Raw genomic sequence first — 12023 nt, 5'->3', positions numbered from 1 at the left:
TTATACTGTACGACATCTCAGAGGTACATGTTGTACTTATACTGTACGACATCTCAGAGGTACATGTTGTACTCATACTGTACGACATCTCAGAGGTACATGTTGTACTTTGTACTGTACGACATCTCAGAGGTACATGTTGTACTTTGTACTGTACTACATCTCAGAGGTACATGTTGTACTTTGTACTGTACTACATCTCAGAGGTATATATAGTACTGCAGTAATTTATTCTCGATTATTGATCGTGTGTTGAGGTCTTGCTGAGTCGGTGGTAGCAGCAGCTTTCTCCAGAGTCGGTCAGAGAGTTCTTCACCTCGACAGGTAAGTTCTCATGATTTTAAATATATTTCAGTTTTGTAATTATTAATATGGCAAAATCCAAATATTGTGAGCTGACTGTAAACTGTGTGTGTGTTCAGGAGGAGTTATTATGCAGCTAACTGGGCGAGCTTCACCTTCAACTCTCTACTCGCCTGGATACAACAGCACCATGTGAGGAACTCGCTGCTCTCTGATTGGCTGCTACTGAACCTGTTAAAGTAGTCGACCACACCTGTAGTGGGCCCAGTAAGCATAGTCCTACTGGGCCCACTACAGGTGTGGTATATAAAGTATAGAAGGTAGAGAAAGTATAGAATGATTACTGACCTGTGTGCGTGTGTCTGTGTGTCTGTGCGCGCTGTAGGAGGAGCCTCAGCCAGAAGAGCTCCATGATTGGTCCAGTCTGTTGGAGGAAGGGGAGGAGCTGATCTATCTGTCAGACTCTGACTCCGCCTCCGTCAGAAACCTGCAGGTGTTCTGCTTCACCAGGTAGTCCTCGTCCTCCTCAACTCTGACCACATAACTTAAGAATGAATATGCTAATTATGACAATTTCACACAAATACGATCGGACAGATATAGGTGTAAACTACAACTTGAGGCCGAATTGTAGTTTATTGTGGTCTCAGGACACACGTTCACACATCGTGAACGTGTGTCCTGAGACACAGATATCAATAAGTTCTTCATTGAGTTATTAATGTTGCTCTCAGTGAGGAAGACGAAGAGGAGGAAGCTCAGAGTCCTGATGCTCCAAACACCACAGAAGAAGAATCTGCAGGTTTCAGTCAGAAACACTTCAATATAATAAATATAATTCAGACTTTAATCTGAATTCTGCAGAAAAAAACACAAATGTGTTTTTCTTTTGTTGTAGATTCAAAGTACGAAGAAACAAACCAGAAACCAGAAGAAGAAGAAGAGGTGAGGAAGGTAGAAAGGTCCAACGAGGAGACCTTTGATCTTATCTCAGGTTTACATGAAAACATCTACGGGATCTGTCTGTCTCTATGTCTGTCTGTCTGTCTCTGGTTCTCTCCATCTGTCTGTCTCTCTGTCTGTCTGTCTGTCTCTGGTTCTCTCCATCTGTCTGTCTCTCTGTCTGTCTGTCTGTCTCTGGTTCTCTCCATCTGTCTGTCTCTCAGTCTGTCTGTCTGTCTGTCTGTCTCTCACTCTGTCTGTCTGTCTGTCTCTGGTTCTCTCAGTCAGTCAGTCTCTCTGCCTCTGTGTCTCTCTGTCTGTCTCTCTCTCTCTGTCTGTCTCTCTCTGTCTCTCTGTCTGTCTCTGTCTGTCTATTAAAAATGTATTTATGTTATTCTTCTATTTATTTATATGCTATATTTATTGTATTACTGTATTTTTCCTTGCTCAACAATAAATATCAACAGATAATTACAGTTCTGGATGATGGGTGAATACTTTTTGTTCAATCACACAGGCCTCCCAAACAGAGGGGGAGGAGCCAGAGCCAGACCAGCCAACCCCCACTGCTGCTCAGATCCAATCAGAGCCGACCAAGAAGAAGATCAGCTACGCTCAGCTGGTGAAGGAAGGACGCAGGTTCAACATCGACCTGGTCTCCAAGGTAACGCAGTGTAATATAACTTCACAATATAACAATATGATGCAGGTTCATATAAACAGAATACTACATAACAATATAACATAGCAAAACAAGAATACTGCATAACAATATAACATAACAAAACAAGAATACTACATAACAATATAACAAAACAAGAATACTACATAACAATATAACAAAACAAGAATACTACATAACAATATAACTAGTGCTGGGCAACGATTAAAATATTTAATCACGATTAATCGCATGGATTTTTTGCGATTAATCTCATTGTTATGGCAAAGTTCAATAATGAATTCAAAAGTAGTGTATTGCGCACTTTTATTTTAAAAGTACTGCTATATGAACAAAAGGCAATAACATTTGGTTCACGAAATGCAGGTAGCATGTTTTATACTTAATGTGAATATAATTCATACTTTGTTGGCATCTTATTCTGAAAACCGGATGTTCGTCTGAAGAAACCGGATGTTGTCTCACGTTAATCTTTCCGCTAACTTTCAAAGTCCTTCGCTCGCTCCCGATCTGTGCCGTTTAAATGCGTTTACGGTGAATTTCAGCATATAAGTGCACTAACATGTAAGTGTCTGCTGAGTTGACCACGGAGATCTGAGTGTCTGCTGACTTTACCGCAGCGATGTCCAGTAGTCTCCAGGGAGAGCAACAGCTGGTGCAGCTTCTCTCTTTATTTCTGCCCCCCCCCCCCCCCTCGACCAGAAGCGGAAGTCGCCTTTTCTCTACGGCAAACCTGAAGGGACATATCATCTCCAATACAAAACGATAAACATGAGACAGTCTGTTAAAATAATAATAAATTAAAAATACGTACCTGTTTTTTTTGTTTTCTTGTTGTTGTTTTTTAATTATTATTATTTATTATTATTATTATTATTATTTTTTCCCATCTCAAAAGGCTCAAGGACATACACACTCAGGTTTGCGCGCGCGCACACGTACACACGCGTGGATGTTTGCTGGCTTTTATCCCACTGTTCTTGTCATCCTCTTGTTGTTATGTCTATGTATTGTCTCTTGTCTTTCAATTTAAAAAAAAAAAAAAAAGAATTATAATAATAAATTTTTAAAAATGCGTTAATGCGCGATAAAATAATTGCTGGCTTTAATTATTGAATGCGTTACCGCGTTAACTTGCCCAGCACTAAATATAACATAACAAAACAAGAATACTACATAACAATATAACGTAACAAAACAAGAATACCAGGGTTCATACAGTCATGGAAAACCTGGAAAAGTCATGGAATTTTAAAATGGTTATTGGAAAAAATAAAATCCCAAAAGATTTTTAAAAAATCCATGGAAATGTGTTATATTCATATTTTCATGTCGTTCATTTACACCGAGTTGCCAGCCAGCATTTCTCAGATTGGAGTGAGACGAGGAGAAAAGGTGATGTCGTGATCTTCACAATAGAACATCTTTGACGTGTCGAGTCTTGGCCAATCAGCGTTAAGATGTCTACAACGTCCTACAATTTCCCTCCGTTAAAGTTCCGTTATGTTCCGTTAAAGTTCAGACTTGCTGGGTTAAGTTAACGTCCACTGCATGCGGAACTTTGTCGACTGTTAACGTTCGTCATTATCGCGATTTAGAAGGAAAAAACGCAGCGTTATGAAACATGCAGCCCCCCCCCCCGTGTTCCGGTTCAGTTCACGCGGTCACTCATTAACGTTAAACCGGAACACCGGCGCATCTGGTTGCAGGTTGTTTTTTTTAACTCAAAGTAGAATGAGGATGATTTCGTGGTCAGAATAACTTTCATGACCACGAAACATGAGGCCCAGATACTGATGAGATGATGAGGCCCAGATACTGATGAGATGATGAGGCCCAGATACTGATGAGATGATGAGGTCAGAGAGCTTCAGGAGGCTGGTTGTGTAGCGCAGCTTGACGCAGGGCTGAGATGTGAGTGGAGCTGGGCCTGGATAAAGGTGGAGGTGGGCCTGGATAAAGGTGGAGGTCTAAACAGACGTGAGTACAGCTTCCTGCTGTTACAGTGTTTTAAATACATTGATAAGGCAGGGTATGCTACATGCAGCCTCTGCTCCAAGGAGATAAAGTACAGCAACAAGGGCTCACATGTCCTCTCATCACACTGTACACACTGTTCACTGTGATGACCACAGCCAGTGTACTAACAGTCCCAACAGTCCCACGTTGCTCTCAAGAACCCTGAAGTAATGAGAGGGTTAAGGTGCCTGTACCTTCATTTCAGCAGGTTGCTAATGCAGAGGTGTGTCTAGATCACAGCTATTATTTTACTCTTGATAAGCTACTTTAGCCAGAGTAGATTATCATTTTCATTTAAATAATTGAACTGGATTGAATGCATATTAATTGCAAATAGAAGATAGGCCACAATTCCAACAGCTGTACAGTAACAGTGGAAGTTAATATTAAGCCGTACAGTAACAGGGTTCAATGAAATATTTGCACTACATAAGGGAAAGCAATATGTGCACTAGCTAGATGCTACTACCTACTAAAGCTCTTATTGATACGTCAGTGTCAACCAGAGTATATTTATAAATGTTTATTCTTTTAATCAAACTATTGTCTCTCATTTGTTTGTGTCATTTAAGGTAGACTGTATGCTTTGGAATTCTCATTGTTCGTTTAAATACATTTTCTCACTTTTTCATGTATACACCGAGATTTCACAAAATGTTTGGTCATGGAAATTTGGTTTAAAGTCATGGAAAAGTCATGGAAATCCATTGGTCAAAATGTGTATGAACCCTGGAATACTACATAACAATATAACATAGCAAAACAAGAATACTACATAACAATATGACATAACAGCAATGTTATATGAAAATAATATAACATAACAATATAACATAATATAGCAATTTCATATAAACGGAATACTACATACCAATATTACATAACAGTAATGTAATACAACATAATGTAACATAGCAATATAATGTTATAATACATATCATTATATAACAATATAACTTTACAATATCACACTACAACAGTATAACATAACAGCAATGTAATATGAAAATAATATAGTTTAACATAACAATATAACAGTATAGCAATTTTATATAAATGGAACATTACATACAACTATAACAACAGCATTGTAATATATTACATTGTAATATAACATTATTTAATGTTATAACACATAACGTTATATAATGTTATAATACATAAGTTATATTGAGTTATAACATTATATAACGTTAACACAACAATATATCATATCAATAAAACATAAACAACAATACAACATACAATAACATAACAATATAACATCACAACAATATAACATGACATACCAACATAACAACAATATAACATCACAACAATATAACGTAACAATATAAGAACAAAACAACAATATAACATCACAATATAACATTACAACAATATAACATGACATACCAACATAACAATATAACATCACAACAATGTAACGTAACAATATAAAGAGCAAAACAATATTAAAGCTGCGAGCAGCATTGATCGGGCCCTCGCAACTTCACGCATGTCGAGGGTACTAGGAGGACTCTGGCCATGCATTTCTGTGACCGTCATACACTTCGTGCACGAGTTAAACGGTATTTCCTGGTACTGGCAGGACTCTGGGTGACGCGGCCATGAATTTCTGTGTCCACAACACTCTGCGTGCACGAGTGAGATATTTCCTGCGTAGACCAGCAGCGTAGCAAGATCATGTTGCCAGGTCTTAAGCCTCAAATGTTTTGAGTGTATATGCGATACAATCATAAATGTAAGCCTTTAAAGATCATTAAGAAAATGAATGTGTGTGAATGTGCTTCAGTGTTTGTAACATAACAGACTGTCAGTTTACTGGGATGGGGTTCAACTCCCTGCAACTCCACTAATGCCCACTGACATGGTTTGAGAACCACTGTTCTAACTTCTGCTCTCCAAGGATCTTAGTTTGCACATATTTAGATCAGAGAAGTATTTTTCTCATGGTGTGTCCACAAACCCTTTCAATAAGTTCAGTGTTTGGGGCGCTGTAATTATAGAATCCTGCTTACGTCCGTGCTTATCAGTAGGTGGCGCTATGACTATGAGTTAATATTGGCATGCAGAAGTCCTAAAGCCATGACAGTCAACAAGCATGTCAAGTTTGGGACAGTTTTGACAAAGTACAGTCGAGTTACAACAGCTTGATGGATGATGGCGAACCATGTAAAATGGCCATCACACCATATCCACGTCGTTCGATGAAACCTAAAGCTTTTAGTAACTTTTATTTGCTAAGGTCTTTAGATTGTTCTGACCAAATTCTAAGCTGATCGGATTAATTCCCTAGGAGTTCGTAGTACAGCACCTGGAAATAGAAAAAAAACACGAGAAATGCATACAAAATTCAAAATGGCTGACTTCCGGTTGTGTTTAGAGCTTAGACCCCTAAGACTTTTTTTTAAGTCCACATGTGATACATGTGCCTACCAAACTTTGTAAATCTATGTGAAACGTACAGCGAGGGCTGCTTCGTCGAAATTTTGTAGGGGGCGCTATTGAGCCGATTTGCCACTCTGAACCAATAAAATCATATTATATAACTACATTTCGGGCTTGTAATCTGCTTGCCAAGTTTGCTTATGTTTCGAGCATTTTTAGCCTCTCAAAATTACCTTCGTTGTTAACGGCGAAGACTGCATCGCCACGGCAACGGCGTTCGACGAAACATCAGAAGCTTCATGAACTGGCATTATGAACTTCTTATATTTGTGTGGAACTAATTTGAAATTGATTTGATTTACCTACTAAGAGAAACAAGCCAAAGTATAAATACTTTAACTTCCTATTACCAGTAGGTGGCGCTATGACTATGATTCAAAATTGGCCTGCAGATGTCTTCAGGCCTGGAGTCTCATCAAATCTGTGAAATCTGGTAAAGATCTGATGATGTGGAGTTGAGTTACATCAGTTTATTCGTTCATGGCGAAGGATCGAAATTCGCCGAGCCGCCACGTCGCCGCCGTGAAGATTGTAAGAACAACTTCTTACAATCTTCACAATGAAGCATTATCAAGGTCTTAAGGCTGTTCTGACAACATTTGAGAGGGATCTGATTAATCTGTGAGGAGCAAGATGTCAAAGTACACAACTTACAACTTCCGGTTGCCACTAGGTGGCGCTATTACTATGATTCGAAATTTGGAGCAGATTAGACAATGTACGGCCGAGTTACAACAACTTCCTGTTTCACGGCGAATGGTGTTTTTTTTTGACGCCACGCCACGAACACATAGTTCGATAACTTTTTGATCTTTGAGTAACTTTTCACTGCCAAGGTCTCAAGAGCATACTGACCGAATCTGAAGTCAATCGGGTCAAATCTCTAGGAGGAGTTTGTTAAAGTATGACGCCTTGAAACGGTCAAAAAACGTCATAAAAGTCAAAATGGCCGACTTCCTGTTTGGTTTAATGAAAAACTCCAAGAGGATTTTTTGTGCGTCTCATCACGATCCACATGCCTACCAAATTTCATACAGCTAGGTGAAACCCAATGTTGGGGCTACTCAATAGGGGGCACTATCGAGCCAATATTTCATACCGCAGGTGGACACCCCAATCAGACTGCAATTTTCGCAAATTCTGCCTTGCGTGCCAAATTTCGACATTTTCACAGTATCCCAAGCACCTCCTTTTTGCGACGAAACACTAAGAAGAATAATAATAATAAACATTAGAATAACAATAGGTCCTCCGCTCCGACTACGTCGGTGCTCGGGCCCTAATAACATCACAATATAACATTACAACAATATAACATGACATACCAACATAACATAACAATATAACATCACAACAATATATCATATCAATAAAACATAAACAACAATACAACGTATAACAACATAACATAACAATATAACGTAACAATATAAAGAACAAAACAACAATATAACATCACAATATAACATTACAACAACATAACATAACAATATAACGTAACAATATAAAGAACAAAACAACAATATAACATTACAAGAATATAACGTAACAATATAATAACAATATAACATCACAACAATATAACATAACAATATTACATCAACAATATAACTCCACAAGAATATAACATAACAATATAAAAATACAACATAACATAACTATATAACTTATGGATAATGCAATACAACATAACGTTATAATAAAACATCAATTTGAAATAACATTATAACAAGGTATAACATGACAATGTTAAATCATGAATATTATTATGGTTAAAGGTTTGTCTTCTTCCTCCAGCTCTTGTACTCTCGCGGCTCATTGGTCGACCTGCTCATCAAATCAAATGTCAGTCGCTATGCAGAGTTCAAGAATGTCACCAGAATACTCACCTATCGCCACGGACAGGTGGAACAGGTTAGTACACCACCTGTCTGTCTGTCTCTCTGTGTACCCTTACATCTCTCTCTCGCTCTGTGTTGTTTAGCTTAGTTTAGCTTTCACCTGCATCATTAAAAATAGATATTCATGCTTTCAGTGCTTTTTTTCAGGTGAACCTGAAACTTTTCAATTTGAGCTGGGTGCCATCTTCATTCACTATTAACCAGTAACATATACACAATATTTACACGTATGAACACATCTCACAAGTGTTACCTGTACTATACCATCAAAATAATTAAAATAGACCTTGTAATTGCAGATTTACAGTCTTTTTAGTATGGGTACGCAATTTTCGAGCAGAGGCCTAAAAATAGGGCTCGTTCTTAAGAGGATAAAACGTATACAGTATATCTGTGTGTCTGTTGTTGCACAGATAAAGCACCTCTTATACTTTACTACCATGGCCTGCACAGCCTGAAACGGGATGTTCCAGTACACAGGCCCCCACCCTTGATCACTCTTGTATATACTGTAACTCTGTGTGATTTTTACTTCTGCAGTGCACACTTCTACAGAGTCCGAGTGACTCTGTGTAACTGTGCCTCTTCTCTGGCCAGAGAATAAATACTTTTAAAAGACAAGTTCTGTTTGACAATATCCTTAATTTCAGCTTAAAAAGACTCAACAGTGGGTCAAATAATTTTTCCACCAGTCTCTCTCGCTCTCTGCGTGTGTGTGTGTGTGTGTGTGTACCTGTCTGTCTCTCGGACTGTGTACCTGTACATCTCTCTGATTGACCTGTCTCTCTGTGTGTACCTGTCTGTCTCTCAGGTGCCCTGCAGCAGAGCTGATGTGTTTGCGAGTCGTCAGCTGTCTGTGGTAGAAAAGAGGAAGTTGATGCGTTACCTGACTTCCTGTGTGGAGGAAACGGAGGAGCAGCGAGGTAAGACAGGTCACCTGACCAACCGCTGACATGTCAGTTCCAGAGGCATTGTGGGTAATGAAGTCCTTAATCCCTGTTGACTCCAGCCTACAATGGTCGGCCATATTTGGAGTTCCTGTGTGACCAGCAGCTTGGTGACAACCTGCAGCACTTCCTGCTTCACTCCATCGCCATGGTAACAGAAGAGACGCCCACAGAGGAGGGCCTCGCCTCCACGCGTCACTTCCTACGCAGCCTGGGTCGCTACGGCAACACGCCCTTCCTGTTTCCTGTCTACGGCCTCGGAGAGATACCCCAGTGTTTCTGTAGGTAAGAACCTGTCTGTCTGCCATGTGGTGTAATACTGACAATACTACTAATACTACTACTATTGGTTTTGGTACTGTTACAAGTGCTACTACTGGTACCACTCGGGATGCACCAATGCCACTTTTATTCAAACAAGTACAAGTACCTACATTTGAGTACTTCTCTCATAGGGGTTCTGGCTGGAACTCTTACACCATAGAAGGGTTCTCTGGAGAGAACTCTCTCTATATGCATGAGGGGGTGGCGCCCAGGGCTTAGCTCATTTACGTATTCTGTGAGCCTCAGAGGATATGACCACACACACACACACTAACGTTAGCGTGCTAACTAGCCAGCTGCTAAATGACACCAAATTAAATAACTTAAACCTTCATGTCACATCGTAGGTAACACATTATTATTATAATAATATGTTTTAATGTGCTGATAGTTTACTGAAGGACATTCTTTTATTCTATAGAGTCAGTTTGGCTCCTTACGAATGTAGCTTTTAAATGATAATAAAACAGTTTGTATTAATAAACACAGTTCTTACCGACGCCACAATGTTCTATTCTGGATTTTTACTGAGAAGGTTAAATATAAAGTGACAACATGTTACTTAAAGTCTCCATCTGAGACCTCTTAGTGGACTCAGTTCATCATCCTGAGAGACTAAACACACACTCATTCAACTGGAAACCATCAACAGGATTACTCCAGCACACACGCATCTGGTGTGTGTGTGTTGTAATTTTCCTTTGTCTCAACAGTTAATGCTTTGTTTTCTTTTAATCAAGGACGCACACACAGAACACATTAATTCATATTCAGCGAGAGAGAGAGAGAGAGATTTGGCTCACCATCTTAAGTTGCTTCAAAGAGAGGAGAACACACCCGCAAACAGTAATTAACACCTGATGACAGATTGTTGTGAGTGTGTGTTCGCTCTTCAGGAAAAGGTCGACGTGTTTAATGTGATTAATGAAACCAGCCTCAATGTGGCTACGTTAGCTCTCCAGTGACGGGAGCTAACAGCTCCAGAAGTCTTCATCACTGATGTCTCTTCAGTACCCCAGAGACACTTATCAACAAAATACACAACCAACATGGCTGCTGCTAACATAGCAGCTGGTAGACAGACAGGTAGGTAAGGTAGGTAGGTAAAAAGGTAGACAAACGGGTAGGAAGGCGGACAGACGGACGGGTAGGAAGGCGGACGGACGGACGGGTAGACGGACGGGTAGACGGACGGGTAGGTAGGCTGACGGACGGGTAGGTGGGTGAACGGACGGGTAGGTAGCAGAATATTTGAGCCGTGTACAAGTACAACATGATACCCTTTGCATTTTAGCATTAGAGTTGAATGTGACATGGAGCTCCACCTACACCAGACTGATGGACCAATCAATTGGAATGTAAATGTTTTCCTTTGTGCTGATTGGATGATGGTGATGATGATGTTGTTGTTGTTTTTCAGGATGTGTGCTGTGTTTGGAGGAATCTACTGTCTGAGACACTCAGTCACCTGCCTGCTGGTGGAGAAGGAAACCAACAGGTACTACTGATAGTACTAATACTACTGATAGTACTGATATTACTGGTAGTACTGATACTACTGGTAGTACTGATAGTACTGACAGTACCAATACTACAGACATGTACAAATACTACTAATGCTACAGACAGGTATACTACTGATACTACTGATACTACTGCTAGTACTGGTAGTACTGCTAGTACTTCATTGTTTCTCTTTCTGTGTTGTGATGTCTTTAGTTTGTTGTTGAGTTCCCTTTAAGGAGGCGGAGCCTCTTCACTGAGGTGCGTTCAGGTGTTCAGACTGTGATTTTTTTTTAAGCTCCTTTAGTGTGTGTGTCTGTGAGACCTTCCTGTTAAGAGCAGTGATTGGTGATTGGACGATAATTTATGATCAGTGAAATATTCAATTAATGGAGAGGAAATTAACTTCATAATTTAATTCTCTGATCCTTTTCCTCCCCTCTCTTCCTCCTCTTCCTTTCCTCTCCTCTTCCTCCTCCCCTCTCTTCCTCCTTCCTTCCTTTCCGCTCCTCTTCCTCCTCTACCTCTTTATCTTCTTCCTCCTCTCCTCTTCCTCTCTGCTTCCTAGTCTCCTTTCTTCCTCTTCCTCTCTTCCTATTTGTCATCTTCTTCCTCCATTCCATCATTTTTTTACTGCCTCGTCAGCTGCCTGATTAAATGATTGATTGACTGCTGACACACACACATGCACAGGTGAACTGTAGAAGGTCACACGCATTTGTCGATAGTGTCGTCATGTTGAGTCTGTGAGCAAACAGATTTAACTGTGCTAACAGAGCTAACAGAGCTAACAATGGCTCTGACTGTGTTATTATCATCTATTACCTGTGTGTGTGTGTGTGTGTGTCAGAGGTTATGGATGAGCTTTTGTGCGCATCATTATTCCTAATAATAGGTTTCAGCTGTGTGTGTGTGTGTGTGTGTGTGTGTGTGTGTGTGTGTGTGTGTGTG

General features: G+C 39.8%; 1 protein-coding gene across 4 annotated transcripts in view; it reads left to right on the top strand.

Moving 5' to 3' along the window:
• chm (CHM Rab escort protein) overlaps window positions 1-12023 on the top strand; it is a 21819-nt gene that overhangs the window by 772 nt on the left and 9024 nt on the right. For 3 of the 4 annotated variants that reach the window (XM_031879090.1, XM_031879092.1, XM_031879093.1), the window contains exons 2-11: window positions 258-324; window positions 423-495; window positions 689-813; window positions 1038-1111; window positions 1202-1248; window positions 1763-1909; window positions 8195-8311; window positions 9110-9221; window positions 9308-9530; window positions 10990-11067. In XM_031879090.1, the coding sequence (XP_031734950.1) occupies window positions 258-324; window positions 423-495; window positions 689-813; window positions 1038-1111; window positions 1202-1248; window positions 1763-1909; window positions 8195-8311; window positions 9110-9221; window positions 9308-9530; window positions 10990-11067 (1063 nt within the window). The remainder of the gene's footprint in view (window positions 1-257; window positions 325-422; window positions 496-688; window positions 814-1037; window positions 1112-1201; window positions 1249-1762; window positions 1910-8194; window positions 8312-9109; window positions 9222-9307; window positions 9531-10989; window positions 11068-12023) is intronic. The other variant, XM_031879091.1, reaches the window with a different exon arrangement.

This window comes from Anarrhichthys ocellatus, unplaced genomic scaffold, assembly GCF_004355925.1.
Source record: "Anarrhichthys ocellatus isolate YVR2014 unplaced genomic scaffold, GSC_Weel_1.0 scaffold226, whole genome shotgun sequence".
Classification (NCBI taxonomy): Eukaryota; Metazoa; Chordata; class Actinopteri; order Perciformes; family Anarhichadidae; genus Anarrhichthys; species Anarrhichthys ocellatus.
The sequence above is the reverse complement of the archived record's forward strand: the minus strand, read 5'-3'. Positions and strand labels throughout refer to the sequence as shown.